General features: G+C 38.2%; 1 protein-coding gene across 3 annotated transcripts in view; it reads right to left on the bottom strand.

Annotated features, from left to right (window-relative positions):
* USP25 (ubiquitin specific peptidase 25) overlaps nucleotides 1-25229 on the bottom strand; it is a 53089-nt gene that overhangs the window by 8566 nt on the left and 19294 nt on the right. For 2 of the 3 annotated variants that reach the window (XM_035114626.2, XM_035114627.2), the window contains exons 4-19: nucleotides 23792-23915; nucleotides 21548-21710; nucleotides 18025-18111; nucleotides 16645-16782; nucleotides 15430-15506; nucleotides 14615-14688; nucleotides 13647-13795; nucleotides 11595-11722; nucleotides 9635-9730; nucleotides 8717-8878; nucleotides 7682-7887; nucleotides 6685-6755; nucleotides 4883-5111; nucleotides 3828-4028; nucleotides 2996-3129; nucleotides 391-504 (exon numbers count right to left, since the gene is read on the bottom strand). In XM_035114626.2, coding sequence (XP_034970517.1) covers nucleotides 391-504; nucleotides 2996-3129; nucleotides 3828-4028; nucleotides 4883-5111; nucleotides 6685-6755; nucleotides 7682-7887; nucleotides 8717-8878; nucleotides 9635-9730; nucleotides 11595-11722; nucleotides 13647-13795; nucleotides 14615-14688; nucleotides 15430-15506; nucleotides 16645-16782; nucleotides 18025-18111; nucleotides 21548-21710; nucleotides 23792-23915 — 2153 coding nt within the window. The remainder of the gene's footprint in view (nucleotides 1-390; nucleotides 505-2995; nucleotides 3130-3827; nucleotides 4029-4882; nucleotides 5112-6684; nucleotides 6756-7681; nucleotides 7888-8716; nucleotides 8879-9634; nucleotides 9731-11594; nucleotides 11723-13646; nucleotides 13796-14614; nucleotides 14689-15429; nucleotides 15507-16644; nucleotides 16783-18024; nucleotides 18112-21547; nucleotides 21711-23791; nucleotides 23916-25229) is intronic. The other variant, XM_035114628.2, reaches the window with a different exon arrangement.

The following is a 25229-nucleotide window of genomic DNA, read 5'->3' on the forward strand; positions in this document are numbered from 1 at the left end:
TGTGGCTGGACTCCAACTCCCATCATCCCCAGCCAGCGTGGTCCATGATCGGGGATGAGAGATGTAGTCTTGTGACCACTGGAGGGCCACAGGGCTGCCACCAAGATTATTTTCTAAGTCTTCAGTTACTATGGAGAATCTAAACATGATGCTTAAAAACGCTCAGAACAAACGATCTTTGTCAAATTTATCTATTTCACACCGTGCAAAAACAAGAGAGAAGCAGCATCTATCAATTCTTGATGATTTGACAAATTGCAGTAAAATCAGCTGAGACTTGGGTAAGTGTTTAAGTGCGACCATGTGCAAGCATGCCAAAGACCACTCATCAGGCAGCTGTCTGCAGCACATGAAAGGTGCAGAAAAATGTGATAACGGTGAAGGTGGTACCTCATCGTCATAACCTCCCTCCTCTGACTCAATCACATAAGTCCCTACATCAGGAATCACCACCTCTACAACTTTCTGTTTAGAAGCTGTTGGATCTGGGGCACTATCAGAATTCTGTGAGGGGGGGAAATGAAAACATGACAGGGTTTAGATTGCTCTGAGAATACTAGCAAAATCTTATTTTCCTTTTTAAATATATAAATATTTTTTTAAAAAATCACTGCTCTTATAATTGCAAGTAAACAGTTTTAAACTAAAAGTTTTAAAGGCCAAGTTAAGGTTACATATACTTTATACTCATTTACATGGACAGCCTTATTACTCGGTAACTTTAGTTTTCAATGCTTTCTCTCTTCTTAGCCTGGAAACAATCAGGTGAGGTAATTTATAAATAATATTTTTTTCATTTATATACTGCTTTTCATAAAATCCCTAGTGTGTTTTACACAGCAAAACATACAGTAAAAGCAACTTAACAATTGTAATTAAAAACCCACATAATACACAACTGTAAGCAGAATACAAAATACAGTCGAGGATAAAACAAGTCAAACACCATGTAAGCCTTAAAAAAATAGAAATCATTGGGTGAAAGGGTTTCAGGGTGTTTTAAAGGATCTGGGAAACAGGTGTGTTTTAAGAGGGCACTGAAACTGATCAACTGTTGATACTTATCACATCTCCAGAGGTAGGGAATTCCATAAATGGGGTGCTATACTGGATTCAGGCTATCTCCCCACTTCCCAGACATGGGAACTGCCCCCTAATAATGCCTTCATTTTGTAGGGATTCAGTCACAGTTTAATGGCTCTCATCCAGCCCATTACTGTCTCCAAGCGCTGGTTGAGCACCCGCACAGCCACACCCAATTCAAACAGAATGGTGAGAAAGCCCCAATTCAAGCTGTAAGCTGGCAACAAAAGATGCATGAAGATTTGGCCCGATTTCCCCATATGGACATATTGCATCTTATTCTATTCCCCATAAACTTTGGACAATTGAATTCCCACTGAGTTCATGGAACAAAATCTAAAATCTAAACTGAATTATAGCCTAGGGATTAATACCCAATCCATGTAGAAAGTTTAAACAGTTTGATTATACCCTGTTTTTCTTATTACAAAGGTAGCATTCAAATGGCTGCATAAAAACATTTACAATTCAAGTCACTCATGGTCTGTAGCAGGACATGCATATACTTATTAAAAACAAGTTCCCTTGGTGAATAATGTAGCAAGCAGCAACGCTGCAGGAGCTGTCAAAATTGACCTTAGATTGCTGTACCGTAAGTTAAAACGGCCACCTCTTAAGTTCTGAAACATCAAAATGACATTACTTTTGGACTGGAGGTATCATTTGAAATGGATGTTCAGAGGTGGATGCTTGACTGAGAAAATGTCAGAAATTTGTCAGTCGAAACAACAGTATTTTTCACTGTCTCAGAAGCTTCAGGGGTCAGCAAACTTTTACAGCAGGGGGCCAGTCCACTGTCCCTCAGACCTTGTGGTAGCTTGACTTACGAAGACAATCTGTTCCGCGGTCGTCTTCGTAAGTCGAGGTTTTCGGTTGTCGAAGCGCGATTTCGTGCTACGGCGCATGCGCCGACTGCGCGCGCCGGGAGGACTTCCGGAGGCTTCGACTTCGGAAGTCGAAGCCTTCGGATGTCGAGGTATGACTGTAAAAGGACACATTCTACTCATGTAAAAACACGCTGATTCCTGGACCGTCTGCGGGCCAGATTTAGAAGGCGATTGGGCCGGATCCAGCCCCCGGGCCTTAGTTTGCCTACTCAAGTTCTTGATCATAAGAAATTGTAAATTGCTATGGCCTCAATAAATTGTAAATACAGTCATACCTCGGTTTAAGTACGCTTCAGTTTGAGTACTTTCAGTTTAAGTACTCTGGAACGAATTAATCCACTTCAGTTTAAGTCTGGAACGAATTAATCCACTTTCTATTACTTTCAGTGGGAAAGTTCGCTTCAGGTTAAGTACAGACTTCCAGAACCAATTATGTACTTAAACCAAGGTACCACTGTACACTTAAAGTATGAGAGCATGAAAAATGTAACAGGGAAATAAATGGTTTACTGCTAAGCAAGAAAGTATTCTGTTAAAAAGTAATGAATTATACTGCAAGTCAAATAAAATTAGGATGTAACTTGGATACATAAGGCAATTTCTTGTTTTTCCAGAAAGTGGAACAAATATTTTGACGACACTTAAAAGTTATTAATGTGTAACAGTTTTCCTTGATATCACCACAGGTTTCCTTCTGGAAAAGTAGTTTGCATAGGCTTCTGCAGATAAAGCACTTATCTCCTGAAATGGAACACTCTTTCAACACAGAACATATAAGGGATGGACACCATGGTGCAATATGCACAATGTATCACAACACTGAACCTTTTCGGACAGAAAAGTGAACACAAAGACCTTAACTAAATCCTAATTGTTAGACAAATGGGTACAGGAGTACAGTCTTATTTAACAAAGTTTCTCTATGACTTGATTGTAAATAAAACTGCTAAGCAGTTTACCAAAGTCAGGTATAAATCTTATAAATCTTTCACATATAAAGGAGGCAGATATTTTGCCTTTCTTACCAAATGCATAATAGCTTCAGGATTCTTATCCTCTTGTTCAGTGAATGCTTTTGTGATTGCTCGTACAGAATCTTCTTTCAATTGCTTTGAGACATCAGTTCGTGAGGGTTGTTCCAAATATTCAGGTTCTTCTCCTTGAGTGGTGGGAAGGGGGAGGTAAATATTTTGTGTTATAAATACATGCACAATATATCACAATGTTACAATTAGGTACAATGTTGCTTAAGTCCACTCTTTTCTGATTAGGCTAAGTTTACTGCTTTCAATAGGTCAATACTAACTATACGATTAACTGTATTGCAAACTTGACAAAAACGATAAGGAATGATATCCTACATTAATGTTATCAGCATGATGTTTACCTCTCACAACAGAAGCTTAAGCAGCTACTGAGAAGAGGCGATAAACAGCAGCAATGCATCTTGATAACTGCGGGCAACTTCTAGAACTGTTTAGGACTCTTCCGCTAGACATTCTTTGTTTAACATGTTTAACATGTTTATGTATGCTCTCACTCTCTGATTCTACTTGCTGGGAGGAGAAAGGGAAGTGTACATTTAAATTAGCTTTTAAATTTACCAACCTTATGAGAGGTTTTTAAGCTCCTTAAAGGTGTGTGAGAAGGGTGTTTCTTGCTAAATAATTAAATGCCTTTATCTACATTTGTCTGTTTGGTCGTGGTCCAACTGATGTGTCTGCTTTCATTCCATCTACAGGTTTGGGGAGTTGCTGGTGGCTTATGAGCTGTAGTCCCTTTGCAGGTCTTGAATAATCAGTCATTTAACCCCCTAACAGAAGATAAAGCCTTACAGAAGCTGCTTTCTTTACTGACCTGGGATAGTGGAAGGCATAGGCACCCCGGGTGTTGGGGATGTTAATGTTTTGTCCTGTTGTGCTTTCACAGCAATCTGTGCGTCCCAATCTTCCAGCTCTTTTTCAAAACGCTTATTGTCTTCTTTGACATAATCTCTTAGATCAGGAGGTAACATATCCATTCCAACAACCATAAGCCCTGTTTCCTTGTTGAATTCCTCTGTAACAGCATATGATGTGTTTCATGCATCAAATAAAACCATGAAAGCATGCACAAATTATTTTACAAAACATTTAAAACCAAGTATTTCAATCAGTTTCACAAAGGAGTTAGCTCAGGATCTTTAGTAAAATAAGTTTCAGCTCTTTGTTTAAAAACTGGGAGGAGGGCACTAAAAAGTTGTATCATTGTACCTTTTACAGCAATGCAACTGAGCTATCATTTATTTTCCTGTATCTGAAGAAGTGTGCATGCACACGAAAGCTCATACCAAAATAAAAACTTAGTTGGTCTTTAAGGTGCTACTGAAGGAATTTTTTTTATTTTACTTCGACCCAGACCAACACGGCTACCTACCTGTAACCATTTATTTTCATGCTATTAGTTAGGTGAGAGATCCAACCCTGTATTTACTGGCATGTAAAACAGCAAGAGGAAAAACCATCTGGCAGGAAATGGGGTACTTAAGTTTCCTACTGCAGTCCCCTATTCCCTGTGCCCCCCTTCACCTTCTCCTCTGCAACCTGATTTTCTCCAGCTACTTTTATCCCAGCTGATGGTTCTTAGGTTTATCTGCCGGTCAGGTGGATAAAAGTGGTGGGAAGTTTCCAACACCCCTCCTCATCCACCACTAAAAATCCATTGCCACTTCCTTTGGTATTTACTTTATAGTAGGCCTGTTGAAACTCAATAAGTGAAATTCCAACCCAACCAACTAATTACATGTATGTGTCCAATTTGCAAAGCAAAGTGCCTTGTGGGTGTCACACCTCCTTAGGTGTAAGGAACAACTAAAGTCACTGAACATATTCAACCAAACTCAAATTCTGCATTTCATATCACCGTACTATTACCTTGTATCAAAAATGGTTCTTTATCATTTATATACATTAAGCAGTAAGCACTTGCATTCCGGTATCCGCCAAATGAGTCACGTTCAAGCTCTTCCCAAGTAGACTTTGTAACAGAAATATCATTGTACTTCATCCACCTCCTTTGGTAAGTGTCATAGATATATGCCCAGTAGTGTCCTGCATTAGCCTGTCCTTCATGAACTAATACTGCATGTAACCGATACGGAACCTAAGTAAAATAAAATCAACAGGAAATAGGGAAGTTAGGTCACAATAATTAGCAAAAAGGATGAAAAATAAAAAATAGACAGGAATAAGGATTTAATCGGAGACTTATCAAACAGAAAAACAAAGCTTGTGTAAAAATGGTTTCTTCTCATCAATTCCATAAAGTACTTTGCATCCAACTTTGCCTGCTCACTTCTACCTGCTCTGGATTAAAGGAAATACGAGAGGCTAGTCTCTTCCAGTGTCATTCTGAACTTTGTCACAGTTTAGCAGAAACGTTTCCACATTCACAGCTACTCAAGTAGTTCTCTTAAGTATGCATAGGACTGCAGCCCCAAACTATCACTTTAAAATTCTGCATTTGAGTATACAAATTATAAAGTATGTACAGGACGTTACAGGAAAGCAAGTTGTTCAAGTTTGAGCTGCAGTTACGCTCAACTGAAAAGAAGTTTAACATGGGTCAACTAAAATGTGTGAATGCATTAACTTGCTCCCCACTTCCAAAAATTGCAAGCTTTGTAGGTCTCAAGTTCTCCCTGTTATGCTTTCTGTATCTAAAATAGCCAATTTCAAGGGGAAAGTAAAGAAAAAGTTTGGGCATGACAGTGATTCAAAGGAACTGAAACAGATTGCTGATCTTCTGCTTCAAGACAACTGTTGTGATCTACCTAAAACAAGGGTGAAGAAGCAATTTAGACTACAAAGCAAAAGGGCTGTGTGAAATACAGTTCCTGTTCAATGCATCTTCACTGGCTAGTCCAGTTTACACATGGCTCCAGCATGCAGGTTGTGTGCTCAACAGAGAAAAGTTTCAAGTCTCAGGCTTATGTATACAACTTTTCATGTTAACCGATCATAAGAGAGTAGATCCTGTCTAATGATGAAAAAGCATGAATCGATACAACTTGTCTAGGCATTTTCATATCTGGGATTGCAGAAGTTGGTAAAAACCTTAGAAAAAACTTTGAATAATAATAATAATAATAATAATAATAATAATAATAATAATAATAGTAATAATTTATATCCTGCCCTCCCCAGCCAGAACTGGGCTCAGGCAGCTAACATGAAAATATAAAATTCAGCAATTGATTGAAATACAGCTTAAAATTGGATTAAAATCAAAATAAGATCAGATGGCTACCCACAAATTATAACTATAACTATAGGGGTTGGGAACCTTAAATACTCACCAGGCTCAGCTATTTGTATGAGTCGGTGAGAAGAGTTAAAGAGGCCACTTATATGCAGGGTCTTATAAAAGGAGAGGGGTCAGACTGAGCCCTGACCAAAGGCCTGGTGGAACAGCTCCGTCTTGCAGGCCCTGCGGAAAGATGTGAAGTCCCGCAGGGCCCTGGTCTCTTGCGACAGAGCGTTCCACCAGGCTGGGGCCAGGGCCAAAAAGGCCCCGGCACTGGTCGAGGCCAGTCTAAAATCCTTGAGGCCTGGGACCTCCAAGATGTTATATACTGTAGTACAAAGGTGGCTGAGAACCTGGTGTAAACTCTCATAAAATTCACAATTGGTCAGTATTATTGCAGTATTCTCTTTCATATGGAAATGATACTTACTTGCACCATTGATTTGTCAGTGTACATTAACTCAATTGTCCGCTGTATTCTAGCTATGCTTTCTTGCAAATCTAAGATGAAAGGAAAATGAAGTCATTCCCTCCAATATTAAAATTCACATTTCTACAGATAAACACCATTATTCCACTACTGGCTACCACTACTACTAATAAAATTAATATTTCATCTCTCCATCCGTAGGAGGCCCAGAGAAGAATTTACATGCCAAATAATTATGAATCATCACTTCCTCCTGCATTTTAAAAGAAATTTTAATTCATTCAGGTACTTACCATGAAATATATTCTCTCCCTCTTGAGAGCTTTGCCCAAATCTCCCAACAACGTCAAACATCCCACATATAAAAATGTGATCTACTGGTTAGAGCTTTACAGATCACCCATAAATAAGACTTAGATGGACAGTGGTTTACCTGGCAACCAATTGTGCAGTACAGACTGCATAGCTTAAACATAAAAACTGCTTCCATGTAATCAAAACTACCTATACTTTGCCAAGTACCAAGTCAGAAGAAAAAAAACAGAAAATTGCTGGATATTACAGCCACTGCCAGCAAATTTTGCCTGCCTTGGCAAGCAACCCAAATGACACTTGCCAACTCTATCCCTTTTCAGAGACGGGAGGAGTAGAATGTTACATTCAATATAATTGTTGTTTAGTTGTGTCCGACTCTTTGTGACCCCATGGACCATAGCACGCCAGGCACTCCTGTCTTCCACTACCTCCCGAGCTTGGTCAAGCTCATGTTCGTAGCTTCGAGAACACTGTTCAATATAATACTGAGCATCAACTAGACTATGGGGCTTAAGCTCAAGCCCCTGTCATGCTCTAGGATAGACAGGGGAGAGCAATGGCTCCGGCCTGCCAACCTGAGCTTCTCTAAAGCAAGTGCTTTGGATAAGGCATCATCTAAGCTCCAGAAAAGAATGAAGACCGTGGTAATCCCTTGGCCTTGGCCGAACTTCCCAGCCAGTACCTCTAGTGTCATTTTCTACTTCCGTCCTCCAACGATGTAAACATCCCTCAAGGACTGAAAGCTCTTCTTCAGTTATGTGTCTTGGTGCTGGGTGCATTGGCAGGTCTGGTGGAATCCGAGATTGCGTGAATGGCTTGTGTATTACCGACCGCTGTGCAGGCGATGTGCTTTGTGTATCTGTAGAAGGCCCCTGTTGTTCTGTTGTGCTACATTTGTTGCAAAATAAAACAGTCAATCTAAGCAACTGAATCAATATATTATCTCAAAAGATACTACACACTGACAAAAGGCCTCTGGATTCTGAAATTAATGCAGTTCCAAGCCATCTTTAAAAGATGTCCCTCGCAGAACACAATGTCTGAAATCCGACAGAAAATCTGGGTGTATGAACACAATAACTTATACATTTTGTTCTCCCATACCCGCAATTATGCCTATAAGGCAGACTACCACATAAACTCCTCAAGAGTAAGTAGTATGTGGGACTTGGGACCCCTCCTAGTCTTCAGAGCTTTTTTTTAATCAAACCTCATGTCTCATCGATTGTACCAATGTCTTTTATTTTTCACTAATGAACTATTTTCTGGAATACATGTTAATACCGTAAATACATTCTTCTTAAATAGCATTTAAGATATAAGGCAAATAACAAAACCAGTGTAAAGCCACCTCATTTGTACACAATTAAGTTGCTTAAAGTGAGATTCTAGGTATCTCACATGGCTTTGTGATACAAAGCTATGCAAACCACAGAGTATTTTCCCAAATGGCTCCACACAAGGTCTAAAGGTACATGCAGTCAGCATCACCTGGAGAAACTAAGCAGGTTTGGGTCTGGCCAGTGCCTGGATAGGTGACTGCATGGAACTACATGGGTTTCATGACAGATGAGATGTAAAATTTAAATGTAGGAGCATAAATAAATAATTTCAAGTATTTTTTAAAAAAATAGTTATTTGGTCATTAATTGATTAATTAACTGCAGCTAAGGAAATCATAATTAGAAAGACTGAACACATGTGATGCATTTTTTACCTTGGTATTGCCTGTGTCGACAAAGTACCACTAGGGAGAGCACTAGCATTAAGATCCTCAATAGGAGACGTACAAACCGGCTTACTTGATGCAAACTCCAGAGCATACTGTAGGACATCTACCAGGGGAAATCTCTTAGGACCGGAACCGTAGCTTAAATATCTGCCAAAACATATTAATACCCTCATTACATGCTCAAATATCTCCAAAACACATGCTTCATATTCTACACTGACAGTGTGACCGTAGGAAATGTCTAAGTTATTTCATCTGCTATGGATGACTTGCAGCTTGCACAGGGTTAGGTTCTGCGCACTGTGCATAAAGCTGAAATTGCATATAGCTAGAATGTCCCCAGAATCACCTCTTTGTGACTATTACTACCTTTCTGGAGCTGGCTGGCCTAGCGGGCGTTGTGCCACACACAGGATGGAGAGGTTCAAAGCTCTTTCTGTGAGGGAGAACCCTGGTGCGAAAAGAGCTTTTAGGCTCTCTGCCTGAGTCTAATTTGGGTGATTGTGTGCTGGCCAGCCACCAAGTGTATATAGTGTTTTGAGAGTCATTCTGGCTGATTTTTATGCCAGTAAACTCTTCTGACTACCATGGTTGCAATAGGCCTGGACCACTTGGAAGTCAGTGCACACAAATACCTATGCATCCCATAAAATGTTGAGACAGATTGGACAGTGATCTGATTGGGTATAACGCAGTTTCCTGTGGTTTCACTGCTATGGGGAAAAACCAATTTCAATAAAAGACCACTTTACCTACTTATGACTCTAGAAAAAAGGAGAATAAAATAAAGGCAAAATGAAAGAAATTCTGGGGAAATAATAATATAAGGGCAAAACAGGTTCCAATTTGTACATCTGAAATGTATCATGACTATTAATTACCAGAATTTAAAAAAAATATTACCGTTCTAGTCTCTGCTGCAATATTGTGAGGTATTCTTTAAGTCTTTTTATTTCTTCCCTCTTTATTCGTGTAATTTCTCTGTTTTTGTGCATATATCTGTCAACAGAGAACAAATTTCTCAGTGTTACATTTCAGTAACAGGAGCACATAGCACCTGAACACTTTCTTGTAATAATTTAACAATATTTTGATATTACAGACTTTCATAGAAAGATATTCAAGACTGTTTTCTTGTTGCCTGAATAACAGGTGAGTACATCAATTGGCTACTGATCATAAAAAAAGTTATGTACACATACAGTATATATTTCTAAACTATTTTCCATTGTTAGATTCTAACTTAATTGTCTAGAACTGTTATCAGAAAGTGAATTAAAAAAAAAACTTTAGGAAGCTTCCTCTTTCCCCTGGTATTAGGAATGTTACCAGAAGCTGCAATCCTATTCACACTGACCTGGGAGTAAACCTTATTGTACTCATTGTGGCTTATTTCCAAGCACCTATGCAGAGAATTGTGCTATGACCAACCGTTCTATTATATCCTGAAGGTTCAAGATAGCTAACAATACTGCTTAATTCTACCAAGTGTAGAGAGATGCAGAGTAGACAAAAGGGTCAGAACCATCATCCGCCTGTCATCATCTACTATACCTTATCTGAAGAAGATATCACAACTATTTCTGACGTGCACATTCTGGGTGAGCCTCGAGGCCAGTGGACATAATGGGTCTTTCCCTGTCTCTCCCCATTCTCTGATGCCCTTTGCATCAGATGTTTTCTGGAATGTGTCCCAACCCTCTGGGGAAGGCAAGGTCTAAAGGAGGTAGAAAGGAAGGGGAAGTCCCACCGTGTCTGCTTGTGTGACGCGGAGTCTTGCCCTGAGACTCACCCTGAGCATAGTTAAGTCTGTTAGGCAAGCCAGATGCCACAATTTGGTATCACCAACCTCTATCTCGAGCATCAGCTTCCTGTACCTTAAATCTATTTGTTTCTCTGAGACACACAGCTTGCACTGAAGTGAATCAGAAAGTTTTATGAATTCAAGTCCAAGAACGATATTAACAGTGCAAGCAATGTAATTAGAAGCCACAGCAGATGGAGGATGAACATATTTGTATTAATGGCAACATATTTACAATATTCATCTATTTGCAGATGAAGAAATATATTACTGCCATTAAAAAAACTTGTTATAAAAACATTTAATGCCATATTTGAGAACAAAATATGAGTTAAAGCTCACTCAGGAAAGGAAAACAATATAAACATTTTCACCTCACTGATATTCAGCCTTATTTATTTATTATTGCACTTACAAAAGTCTGAAAGCAGTTGCTTTGGTTGACATATACAGTGTAACCCTATGGACCAATTATCTGCAGGAAGCTCCGCTGGTCACAATAGGATTTAGTTTTGACAAAACATGTATAGGATTGACTTCTATCATTTCCACATTAAAGGTAAAGGTAAAGGACCCCTGACGGTTAAATCCAGTTGTGAACGACTCTGGGGTTGCGGCGCTCATCTCACTTTACTGGCCGAGGGAGCCGATGTTTGTCTGCAGACAGTTTTTCCAGGTCATGTGGCCAGCATGACTAAGCTGCTTCTGGCGAAACCAGAATAGCACACAGAAACACCATTTACTTTCCCGCCAGAGTGCTACCTATTTATCTACTTGCACTTTGACATGCTTTTGAACTGCTAGGTTGGCAGGAGTTGGGACTGAACAATGGCAGCTCACCCCTTCGCAGGGATTTGAACCACCAACCTTCCGATCGGCAAGCCCAAGGTTTAGACCACAGTGCCACCAGTGTCATTTCCACATGGGGAGCTGAAAAACTTTTCACTGTGTAAAAACTAAAAAGTTAACATGTCAGATAATTGACTGCTACTACCTACACTCGGACAATAATTATAGTCCATTATCTTTTGCAATATACTATTACACAAGCTTCTGTACCTGTCTAGGTATAGAACTTGAGGGAATTCTAATTTGTTGTGTATCTTTTCTGGTCTTCCCAAAGCCTGGTTGAATTCAAATCTTGAAAGCTCAAAGGTTAAGACAGGAGGAAGTTCAGTAAACCAGTGCTGAGAAAAAAACAAAACACAAAAAGCGTGAATTGTTAAGGAATATGCCTTTCGACTCTAATCATTCAAGTGGGGGGGAAAGGTATTTTAGGGAATAAATCAAAGTAAACTTTCCACGGTGCATCTTTTACAGTTGTATATCTAAAAAATAAATAAAATATTTGCTTTAGGTCAAACCAGGAATATATATTATCAGGTTCCAGTACTCTATAATGCCAAGAGGTCTGTTCAGCATGTGCTGAAAACAATGCAACTCTGGGGGATCAAAAAGATATATAGAAATTGAAACCACACAAGTTTAGTTACATTAAGGCTCGTGCACCCACTACATCAACCACTGAGACAAACACGCTGCTGTTAGGCTTTCTTCTAAAATAGTCTTTGTCTTTCTCACCTTCTTCAAGCTAAGTATTTTTTTTGGGCTCACTTTATAAGCATTGTAATAGTGCTATCACTACATTCGCATTTAATTAAATGTTTTGCTTTGATTTAAAATCTGATGGCATCTTGCATTTGCTGGTAATTGGTAACCGTACAGCAATGTATTCCAACATCATAATTACTTTCTTTCTTAAGTTTATTTACTACCACTGATAATTCTGTGAACTAAGATGTAGTGCAAAAAATTAAGTTGATTAAAATCCAAAAATAGCTTACTTTCCTATATGAAAATTTGGAAAAGCATTGCACACTATCTTTGCTTTATTCATGTATTTAATCCAAACTACTGACCTTGGCATATAATAATCAAAATGTGTCAGATGCATATAATTTTGTAGTGTCTGCTTTTCTAGAAAATGAACAGATCTGTTCTCTTTATTCCAACTCACTAGGCTGAACTTTGCATTGAGAAACTCTTTGGGAAAGATGTTATCCTAGAACCTTAGAGAAGATCAGGACAAAAAATAAAAAATGAAAAACACAAAATGTTATCTACAAAGAAAGCCCAATAGTTCTGGAAAGATTTCTAGACATACCTGAGAAATTACCTCCTATTCAGAAGGAAAACTCATTTTATAAAACTGATTCGCACATCTTCTCCAAGTAGGAAAGCTTTTTAAGTATAAGGTTGACTGAGAAGATACAATTATTATTATGTTTAGCTTCCTCCATTCCATTTTAAAATGCCTAAATTTGGTTTGTAGCAGAGAATTGTATCTTCTAAAACTTAAAAGTCAAGTGGAAGAGATGTTTCTTCATCTGAATACATTCAAAGGTGTGAAATCTTTACCCAAACTTTCCTTGCTGACACAAATTCTAAAATTTTAGAATGTTTAGGCCCATATATTAATAGGACATAAATTCACCATCTGCAAAGCATAAATGTATGAACACCCCTAGATAGCCAGTGATCCAGTCCAAGTGGACATTTCTGTTACGCAATAGAAATGTTTACTCTCATAACCTATTTCTACCAGGGCAATATGGAATTTTTGTGGTATAAGAACCACTACCTGAAGATGACATTCTAAGTCCATAGTAAAGAATAAGCTTACCTCCTGGATAGGAGATATATTGCATAATTTAATTGTCATAGTTTGATGCAATGAATCACTCAAGCATAAAGTTTACTGGGTTGCCAAGAGCAAGCATAATCTAAATCCAGATCACCTTTCCAGTTCTGTGGCAAAAGATAAACTGTAGAACCAGTTGGAATGTACTAATTTAGATCAACTCATTTATTGAAATAATTCAAATGCTTCCAGCCAAACATTTCCTTTCTTGAGCTACCATCTCTAAATATTTTCCAAACTGGTGGTTATCCAAAAAAATATCTGAGATGAAACTGGGCAAGTCTTACCAGCGTAAATAAATGACCTGCCAAAATGATTTGCATTTGTGCCATCATTTTTGCCATTTTAAACTAGGTCAGCTTCATGGAAACGGTTACCAATATCTCTAGAAGTCTAAGCATATCACTCACCTCCTGGCCGGACTTCCCAGAATTTTCTGAGTGCAAGGATTCAATTTCCCCTTCTATCATGGCAGCTTCTAGGCACTCATGTAGATCTTTGAAGCCATTAACCTGAAGTGGGTACTGGCCAAACATCTCTGTATTTTCAAATTTCTTCCCTTATCAGAAGAGGGAGGAGTTAAGATTTCAACAACAAACATTTATCATCATATACACTATGAAGATGCATTTTATTTCATAGCAGCTCTTAGATAAAGCTGATTATAAAACTAACTCACTTATCTGCATGCTATGTGAAATGTCTGTTGTGAGCTATGCAGCAGAAGGTTATGCTCTGGAGAGTGGAAAAGCAAGACGGAAAACCTCCTTTTCATCCCCCTAAAACGTCCCAATACTGTGCAGAGAGGAGCAGAGCATTTAAGCCTTACAGCACACCTCCCCTCAACCCTAATCACTCCCCACTTTTTCCAGGTTACTTACTCCAAGTGGTATGGGGCTGAGCAGGCCAATTTCCTCTTCCCCGACTCCAGTCCCCCACCCGCAGCAGTCCACTATTGTTACATCATGAAGCCCCTTATATGGGAGGACTTCCCCACTGATCTCAAGTGGCAAGGGTAGCTCTGGAGGTATGGGAAGATGTTGGCAGAACTACCCAGCACTCATACTAAGCCTGATGCCTTGTAAACAGATGCACCACCTTTTAGCTTTCAGTTTCAACTAGATACTGCCAAACAAAATTCTGCTGCACTTACACACCATTATCTGGAGTATTTATAATGTTTTCCCTAGATTTTCACTTCACAGCTTCTACACACAGAGAGACTTGTATGCACTATTTTTGTTCATCATTAACATTTTGATTAGAGAGAAGATAAGCCGCCCAGAGTGGCTGGGGAAACCCAGCCAGTTGGGTGGGGTAGGAATAAATTATTATTATTATTATTATTATTAAGACTGTTCCCACTCAAGAGCAGTACCTTCAAGAACTCCAACTGCTAGAAACCGCCCATAAAACAGCTCTACCATCGGGTTCTTTGGCTTTTCTCCATCCCTAAAAATACAATGATTAAAATAAACACACACACTGGAATTACAAGAGTAATCTGCTTCAAGAAAATGTTAAGTCTGCATTCAACAGAGCCAACATTTATTTTATTGACCTTATTGATCTAGTCATATGCTTTTAAAAGCACCAGGAGAATCTGAGGTGTTTTTGTTTTGTTTTTTTTACAAAAAATATTGTTATTAATTTATTTGATGTGTATCCCGATTTTTCAAGCAGAGTCCACAAAGTGGCTGATATTAATATATTACAACAGTTTCACTACAGATATTGCACTTCAAGCAAGCAAAAAGCCAAAATGTACACATGGAGGATGCACAGTTCCTCTAAACACAGGGAAGCAGAACAAGGGACACTGCCAAGCTGACCCAGGGGCTGGTGGGTGTTGGTTCTTTCCCCATCTCCTTCCTTTACCCCCAGCTCTGTCACAGGGCAGTTCTTTACCACATGGATGACATCGGGAGGGTGCAAAAGGAAAATAGATGATGTCATCTTTGCTTGCCTTCCTCTCTCTTTCACTTGATATTACATGGCTGCTGTAATCACATTTAATCAGTACTGCCACTACTGTATTGGAAATGATTTTTATTTATTTTTCTAAGAATAAATGAGAAGCACATTTAGATTCCTGAGGGTGAAATTTTGAGCAAAGTCCTTCTACTCCAAGTAACAAAATTTGTCCTACAGGAAATCAGAAGACACTGCTGGTTTCTTTAAATGTCTACTTACTGTTCCTCTTCAGCTTTTATTTGGAAGGCATCCTCTAACCAGTCTAATAACTTGTGTGTGAATTCACTGACATCTTGCTGTTGAGAGAGCAAATGAATGCACATTCAAATCTAGTAGTCAAGAAAATATTCTATTCATCAGCTATGATACTTGTAGATATTAAGTCTCCTATGGCTAATATAATGGGAAGCTCAATGTATTGTGTGAACTGCTGTGCAAACACAGGACAGGAGTGGGTTAAAATACCTTCCAAAGGGCTTTTGACTATTATGCAGTATTAAAGTAGTTGGTATTTTCCCATACTAACTTACTTTTCAACAGCTTATTGATTTTTATTTTTATTTTTGTAAACTGTTGTGATTTACAATCAAGTGGTATGTAAAATTTTGTTAAATAAATGAATGAATTGTAAAGGGTAGCAATCAGCATTGAGATTATTTTTACAAATCAAGCGATACATACATTTTCTTAAATAAATGAATATATAAATAAAATAGTCCTACTCAGAGTATGCCCATTTAAGTTAATGGAAATGGCAAATTTAGCTTCATTCATTTCAATGGGTCTACTCTGTAGGTTTGGTTGAATATAGCCCGAAGAATCGGATTCAATTCCACTACTACGGTATATTGCAAACCGATATTTTGCTTTACAAATTTAGCTCTGTAGGCAGAAATAATAGCCTGCTGCAACCATTATTGACTTCTCAATCTTCTGTAGGGCTGTGTCTATTAAGAGTGAAACCACAGCAGCTTCAGTGAATAGCAAACACAGTGCCAGTCCTTCAAATGCACTTATAGCAAGGCAAGATGGTTTCTGTTACCTATTTCCTAGAGATTCCATTATTCCAATATAACCCAAGATAAATACCAATTTATATAAATAAGGGACTTCAGCAGTTGAATAACTGAACTTCTAACCTTGGTACAGATGTGCATCCAGCAATAAAATGTTATTTGGTTTTAAAATGTTATGCTTACTATTTAAAAACACCAGAACATAAAATTAAAAAGTGTATATGAAGTCCAGGATGCATTAATAGGCGCAAAGACTGTGCAATTATCAGAATACTGCATAATATTTGATCACGGCAGGTTAAGTGTGGTTTGTCTCATAGGGAAGTAGCAGAAATTGCAACGCCATGTTTGTATGCTTGGTTCAACTATAATTTATATGGTTATTTCTATTCAAAATAAGAAAGAATATTAATATTACCTGCTGAGAGTCATTAGATTTGAACGCATCTTTAAGGATTTCCACAGCTCTTGATGGATCAACATATTTTCTTTTTGAGCCAAAAAGAAGTGCAAATAAGTATCTTAGCTCACGCATAAAAGGCAAATTTCTATTTTCCTGTGTACAAAATAAACAAACAGTTATGAGGTTGGTTTTTTTTAATACTTTATATTGCCACATTATAATTTCTAGATTACTGCTGCATAAATAAACTACCAAGAATGCTTTTCTGCAATACTAATCATAACCTTGTCTCTCAAAAAATGACTAAACATATTCAGGGGGGTGGGGTGGGGAGGGGTGAAACAGCTCAATGAATGACTCCTACTACCACAAATCCAATAACAGTTGTACCGTTTTAAGACAGGAAAAATATTTCTTATTTCCCTGCCTCAATTCCATTCCACAGAAAGGGGACTGATGGCCTAGATAAACCAAGACACCAGTTATACTAGTGTCAAATGATAAATTACGGTATAAGTTCTAGTCCTCTGCCATGAGGCAAATCCCTTTCTTCCCTTTCACTATCCCAGGATTCCCATGCATTAAATAGGTAACAGTTACACAGATATCGATATCTTAAACCCCTGTAAAGGTGACCAATTATCTGCACAGCATGGCACCACAAGTCACCAGAAGTGATGGAAATGGGAATGAAGACTTCTCTCAACCCTTGAAGCTCAATTCTATTATCTGCAGCTGGTGTCCAAAGCTAGTTTTACTTGCTTGTCTTTAAATGCAAAGTAAAATCCACTTTGCTGAAAGTCTGCAGCAATTTCAAGAACTTAGATGCCTCTCTGCAGGCCTTAGAATGTAAAAAAAACACCCCTGCCTCCTTCCCTACAGACGTCTTGGGCATTAAGATTGGCAGGGGGTAGTCCTCAGAAGTTCAGGAGGTGGCAGCCTGGGAGAGGGTATTCTCTATGGCAGTCCCTAAGGGGTTGAATTTCCTCCCCACAGATGTGCATCAGGCATCTTCATTATGCTGTCTTTGTTGTATGCTGAAGATGTACTCCTTTATGCTGGCCTTTGACAACCAGGATAATAATAGATTAGGTCCCACCATATTCTCATGGCTGCAATTTTTTAAAACTGATTTCAGTAATGCATTTTTGAATTGTTGCAAACCACACTGAGATCTCAGTTAATGGCAGGTAAGAAAACTAATAAATAATAGTTTCCATCGCATGCAGCAGAACCTTAGTGCTAATGTTGTACACTGATGAATATGACCCTTTCCACACAATTCTTTCAATACCACATCTGAATTTTTCCAAACTGGGGCAAAACGCAGTGGGGTATTATGCATTAGGAAAAGCATTATGCTAGTCTATTCGTAATGCATATTTCTACTTATACCTTTTGGTTTCGGGGCAGATCATGAGCGCCGGCAGGAGGACTATAATTCAAGACTAGCCTTCGGAATTCCAGCAGATTAAATAACGACTGAAAAAGAAAAGGCATTTTATATAACCTTTTAAAATTGCAGATCATTTAATGTGTTTGGTATTTACACTTTAACATACTTAAAAATACAGCAGAAGTACAGAACTGGTTTGTGGGTTGTAGCCCATATGGAGTGCCTTGTATGCTTTTTGCTTTATTCTGAAAAGCTTTGTGGAGAAACCGTATTTTCTGAGTTTTTTTTTCCTCTTAAAAGGAATGGATGAAGGTATTTAAAATGTGGAGTGTAAATGGTTCATTGTACAGTATAAACAATACATGCTTTCTCTGGGAACTGTAAGATAGCCAGTATAAGAATGTGCAGGTTGCTGACAAGAGTTAACCAACAGTAGAGATTTTTACTTGTCCAGTTAGAGATCCTGCCTCACCCCCCTGTTGCAGTTCAGCTGTGGACATAGGAATCCTACCCATATTTTAAAAGATAGTTGGAGGGCACTCCAAATGCAGCTTCAACATACCCTCTGGTCATATACTATGCTTAACAATCCCCATATGCCCAAGCTCTTCGGAATATTTAACATATCAAACCTTAAGCTGAACACATTTATACAAGCTCCCAGCTTTTCAAAACTAATTTCAAATTGTCTCACTGTTCTGGTTTGAGATTGCTGCTTTCTGCCAAGTCTACACTGACATCAAGTGCCATGGTAACAAGCTATACATAAAAACCTTTGCGAATAGCAGCTTCCTAGCAACACACCAGTTCTAGCTCAGAGCTGAGGGGGGAAAGGTCCATCATCATCATCATCATTTGGGGGGGGGGCAGGAAAGTCATTTAAAGAAGTTAGACACACAACTCAAACGCCTTCAAGTTTACTAAGAACCAAATCACGCTATGCCGTGTACTCACTCTTGGGTAATTGTACAAAGGACAGCAGCCTTAAAGGCATCTGAATTAAATGGCAGCACTTCAAACTTCAAACGTTATGAAGTCTAGCAGTTCTCCCTCTTGCTCCTTCTACCATTGCACAGAGTGCAGGACTGACCAGCTGAGACCCAAATGGTTTCTGAATCTCTGAATTTGGGTGGGTCAACCCTACAAATAGCATTTTAGGTACTACTGAAGAAGCAAGGTGAAAAAAGGCTTGAGCTACTTGTGCTTCTTCCTTGTTCGGGGGGTTATAATGGATTCAGGGATGCAACACACATCTCCACAATGTAGAGTCAATGGCAATGTAACATTTGGCATCAAGCTGCTGTCTGAATCATGCTTAGCTTTCATAAAAACTATGGTATTAAAGGGAAGAGAACACACCACACAAAAAGCACGCTCTACAATATGTTACAACTGAGACGGTGGGAGAGCTTCGTGGGAGCCTATGCACTACTTAAAAGGGTAGCAAATGATTAGAAAAGAACCAAAGAGATTCATGCTAGATATTTTTATCTTCTGATTAATGAAGACATTTATGCTTAACTGAAGATGTGTTACTGTTATTGATTTTAGAACTATGCAGGATAAAAAAATGGATGAATGGTAAGTACTAGAAAAAGTAAAGGGCTAAATAAATCTCAGGATATAGATGTTATATTCTACAAACTTTAAGAAGCAGATTCTATAATGGCTTTGAGTGGAGGTCTTGGGGTCTTCATATTTAGTATTGCTCACTTATAGATGCACTGCTGAAATATATTTTAAAAATCATCTTCAGTGCTGAAGCTAGCATGCATGGAAGTTGTATGGAATTTAAGTTTCCAGAAAATATTGTATCCACACAGAGATTTGTGGTACCACACAGTCTAACAGAACGTTCAAATCAACTTTGCTTTTCTGGCAGATAATACTGACTGAACAAAAATAAACTTTTGGCTTAAAATGCAAGTGGTGGAAACCAAAGAAATGATCCATAAAAAGACAACATCAGTATAGTTAAACTTTCATTAGGACTAGTTTTGAAAGAGAAATTTGTGTCAGCAGTGTAAGATTTATTTTCGTTTCACCGTAGTACTATACCACACAGCATGTCATTTATTAATGAAAGCAACATTGCACATTGTTGACCTCTTATTAAAATGTGTCAGATTTCAAAAGACCCCTAGGGAAAGCATGAAATATTGTCCCACAGTGGATGCAATCTAAGGAGCCTATCAATCCTGTGGTTAAATAAATACTGTAGTAGGTAATGTTCAAATTTATCCCACATGAAGTCAACGAGGATGGTAACTTGAAACATAATCTGTTCTGGTTGTCAAACAAAACAGATAAACTTAAGTATCTGTATTTCTGTCACTACAAAACTGTAATGTATCAAACCTAGCATTTTGATAGCAATTTTAAGGCAATCATCTCATTTCAAATTTGTAACAACAACAACAACAAATTATTACATGTACCATGTATGTGGTAGGTAGCAGCAAATATAATATGACTAAGAGGTATAAAGTTGCATATGGGTGGCATTAATATGCAATCACAAGACTAAGGTCAGTTTTCAAGCCTCTTGACGAGATTAATTTTCCACTACTTGGACATGTACAACTACTGGAAATGTGGTCTATTGTAAGCATTAGGGAAAACTAGGTTGTGAAAAGTTCATCCGTCCTTCTCTATTTGATTGGCGTAAAACCAGGCATCCCCAAACTGTGGCCCTCCAGATGTTTTGGCCTACAACTCCCATGATCCCTAGCTAAGAGGACAAGTGGTCAGGGATGATGGGAATTGTAATCCAAAACATCTGGAGGGCCGAAGTTTGGGGATGCCTGGCATAACACCATCACAGAGGAGAAAAGAAGGACTACATAGAGGCAAAAAGGATCACCCAGATGTCTACAAGGACATACTCCAGCACACACTGTGGTTTTATCACAGTGTTTCATGGAATTGTAGAATTGGAAAGGACCCTGAGAATCATCTAGTTCAACCCCCTGCAATGCAGGAAAATGCATCTGTCCCTTACGGGGATCGAACCTGCAGCTTTGGTTCCATGCTGTGTGCCATAAAACTTGTACTGTTCCAGGGGCCTTCCTAGTGTTCATACAGGAGTGCCACATGTGTTTCACAAAGCAACTGAGTCAAGCCACAGTTTGGATGAAGCCAAACTAATTCATTGACTTATTCATTTTAATGCTTGATGTTTTATTATGGTTTTATATATGCTATAAGCCGCCCAGAGTGGCTAGGGAAACCCAGCCAGATGGACAGGGTATTCAGCAGCAGCAGCAGCAGCAGCATCATTGCATGCTTATCTTCTTAATAACCAAGATTTCTTTAGTATCAATCCCATAATGTAGTGGCAATTCTAATGTCAAATTGATTTTGTTAAGTGTAGATAATACTGAACATTTTCTGCTGCTTCGTCTTATGTTTCTGCACAGCATGTTCTCTGTGTGTTAAATCAGTTACTTGTACCTCCGGTATACATAGGTGCTTGGTACATACCATGGTTTAATTTTTTACTTAAGTGTATAAATCTTCTACCTGTATAACTGCACTGAACCAGCATGTATTGCCAACATTTTTCAATCCCACCGGACAATTATCTTGACGTTTTCTATCATACGGATTTGGAGAGTCACTCCACACTTCCGGATGTGTCCTTTTCAGACTTGCTTTGTTTTCTGCTATGCTGGCTTCTAAAACTCTTAGAAATAAATGAAATAATGAGAAAATGGAAAGTAAGCAATAGTATATTAAGATCATGTCATAACGGGAAACACAACAGCTCAGAAACTTAGGATACATCAGTACAGATTTTTCCAACAAATAATGATTATGCAACTGGGCTTATATATAGCAATTTTATTGATTTTTTTATTATTAATTAAATTTCTATACGTCATCTGATCTGCATGCATGTGTTCTGTGTGTAAGAATGTGGACTGGCCATACCCACTGCTAACAAGTGGCCCCTAGAAGGTCAACCAAGGGTGAATGAGGCCCTTATGAAATAATAAATTTGTTGGCCTTTAAGCTGCGATAAGACTTTCTTGTTAAAGTTGCTATCTAGTGGCATATAAGCTTAATACAACTACCACCTCTGTTTTTGGAAAATGAAAGTATTCAAGTATATTTAAAAAAACATTTTTTATTTGAACCATTTTTTATTTCTACAATATTTAGACCAATCTCCATGTTATAAAGCTTGAATTAAATATTCTCTAATAAAGAATTATGAAGGAAAATTGTGTTAACATGTTATAAGGAGATACTATCATTGCTTTGTAAACTGCTGTGAGGATTTTTTTGTTTTTACATAAAAGTGGCATATTTTATTTTATAAAATAAATAAAACTATAAAATGTGATAGTGAAAACCTGGTTTACTTTGACTTTAAAACTAGCACATAGCTCCCTACCATAGGATTACCATAACATATAGTTGCAAGATGAATTTTCCAAACCCTACGTTCCTTTTCATAGAACTTACAGTACTTCTTCCCTAGAATACCATCTAGTGTCCTTTAAGAAAATAGACAATTGAATTCCCAAGAGGTATATATCAGCACTCAGGAAGCATACTTTAAAATCCCAAGACAAGGGAAGTCCTAGTTGAATACTACTCACTTGGAACAAAGACATAAAGGACATCCAGAAATAACAAAGGTAAGCAGACAACATGCACATCATAGCAAAAGTAATAGTAAGTTATGTCAGGAACTTTGTGCATAATATTCAAAGACATGAAAATTTCACACATGTTGCTTTGTTGTTCAATATAGCAACAATGATACTCTGCAAATTTGTAGGACTGATACCTGACTGGCATTTGGCTACTAGAAATGTTTTATTGTAAGTTTTAATGTTATTAAAGTCATCACTTCAATGTTTATGTATTTGTTTTAGCTATTTATTCTTTACAGGCACCAAAGGCTAATTGATGTTGACATCCAGACCAGATGTTCTTCTAATCCAGCATCCTGTTTCCCATGATAGTAAAACAGATGCTTCAAGAAGGTCTGCCAGCAGGGAATTAAGGCAGCAGCCCCTACATGCTTTTGTCTCAAGCAACTAGTCCACAGTGGCATACTGCCTCTGATGTTATTTAGGTATTAGTCATTGATAGTGCAGGAATTTGTCCAATTCCGATTTTAATCGCAATATGAAACCATGTAAAATATGGAGCATTTTTAGGTTGCTTCTAAGTGACTGAATGGGTTTGTCTTTTAAGGGCACAGAAATGTATGGAGGAAGGGGAAGAAAACAGAACCAAGCATGCAGAAGAAGTAGGGAGTGGGCAGCTTTCATTTAAAGCAGGAGTGGCTGACATGTGGTTCTCCTGATGTTGCTTAACTATAACTCTTATCAGCCACCATGGTGCAATAGCTGGAAGGTTAAATGTTAGGCATTGCTGGTGCCCCCAATATATTACAAGCATTATAAATAATTCCACATGTTTCAGTGGGCCTCAGAACCTATGGTATACTAATTCTGAAGACAGCAATTCTACTTTAAGTGGAAGCTTGCAGCAGCAACCAGTTCCTAGACAGCCAATTCCTGGATGTGGCTGTCACACACAGAGCCATAATAAATTTTAATACTAAAATATCTCAGATAAAGTTTAATGTCAAATCCACCTTCACAAACTCTTCTCTGAAGAATTACAAAAATAGGTAGCTCTAACAAATTCACGCATACGGAGAGTGATTTTTAATATCTAGAGCACACCGCAACAAAGAAACTATCATTCATAAAGAAAACCAATATTTTATTCTTATTTGCTTACCTGCTAATGGCTTGTTCCTCATCTGTTATGCCAGTCTCCCTGAATGCCCTGTTTGATTCCTCCAAACTGAGAGCAATTGCTCTCTGAAGATCATCTTTATCATCCCCTGTGAGATCAATCACATCTGAAATGCAAAACTGCATTTCTCAAAATTAAAAATGCAACAGAATGAAAAGCAAACCCACTACAGATAACTCAAAGCTAGTTTATACCAACATTGGCCAGCTTCATTCTCTGAACATTCTATTCAACACTATCATTAAAGATTGGCCATATGTGGACAATCATCCATGTAGTTATCATCCATGACTTATGAAGCTATGAATTATTGAGTGGTGTGATGGTATGCTCCTCCCTCATCTTATCTCATGCTGGTTTCAGAACAATGGTACAGGCTTGGGGGGATTTGGGTTTAATGTCCCTGACAATCCAAGCCATGATCTCCACAAGGAAAGCCAGTCACAATGGAAGAAAGGAAAAGAGGAGGACCAGAGGAGGAGCATGTGGCCACAACTTCATAAACTATGGCTTGTGAAACCTCAGTTGATTATCCAATACAACCTGTGAAATACGTAATATTTCCCTAGAGTGTATAAATACATCAATTTCTGACATTAAAAAAAATCTAACCAGGTAATCAATCCAATTTGGGCTGCAGCTCAGCTTATCACCTGAAACTAATTTCAAACTACCAGGTTTGTTCAGAACCTGGTAACTATAGATTTGTGGTTTGGAAATAATGGGAAACTATAGTTTATTATCCTATAAACTCCTGCAGTACTCAAGGAAGGAAGGGGACGGTACAAGGATGTAATGTGCAGGTACAAAGCTCATGCATATCTTGGTCTAATAAGTTGGGATATGCATGTATGACCAGATCATATAATATAGTGGTCAGTAAAGGTCAAGGTGGCTGTTCTAATCTGCAGATTCTGGTGATCTGAACAGTGTCATGCCCACAAAACTGCTCAAAAATATGTGCTAATGGTTAGATTGCTAAAAAAACTAGAGGCTGCAGACTGTCAGCTTTCCACACAGAATGCTTCATGTATTTAGAGATGGAAAACAAGGTAACTTTAAACAGCTGCTGTCACACTGGTTGGAGCTTGTCTGCTTCTCTCCTAAGTGTGTTCCAAGGAAATAAGTCTTTCATTTCCTTTATTTTAACAAGAGCACTATCATTACAAATCAGACAACACTATCCATTGTTAAACATGGAGAAACTTCAAAATGTGCCAAGGACAAACCCTATTGGCCTTTCCAAAGCTTATACACTTTTCCCTTTCCTTGTTCCTGAACAGCAAGTTTTTCTGCCAACTAGTAGGAAAAAAAGCATCCAGAGTTCTTACACCCGTCATAATCATGACAGAACACAAAAATGAAATGCAAGTCTATATTAACAAAAGGGTTGGGTGTGATGCTTAGAAATCTAGTGTGA

The sequence above is a fragment of the Zootoca vivipara genome, chromosome 4 (genome assembly GCF_963506605.1).
Source record: "Zootoca vivipara chromosome 4, rZooViv1.1, whole genome shotgun sequence".
Taxonomy (NCBI): Eukaryota; Metazoa; Chordata; class Lepidosauria; order Squamata; family Lacertidae; genus Zootoca; species Zootoca vivipara.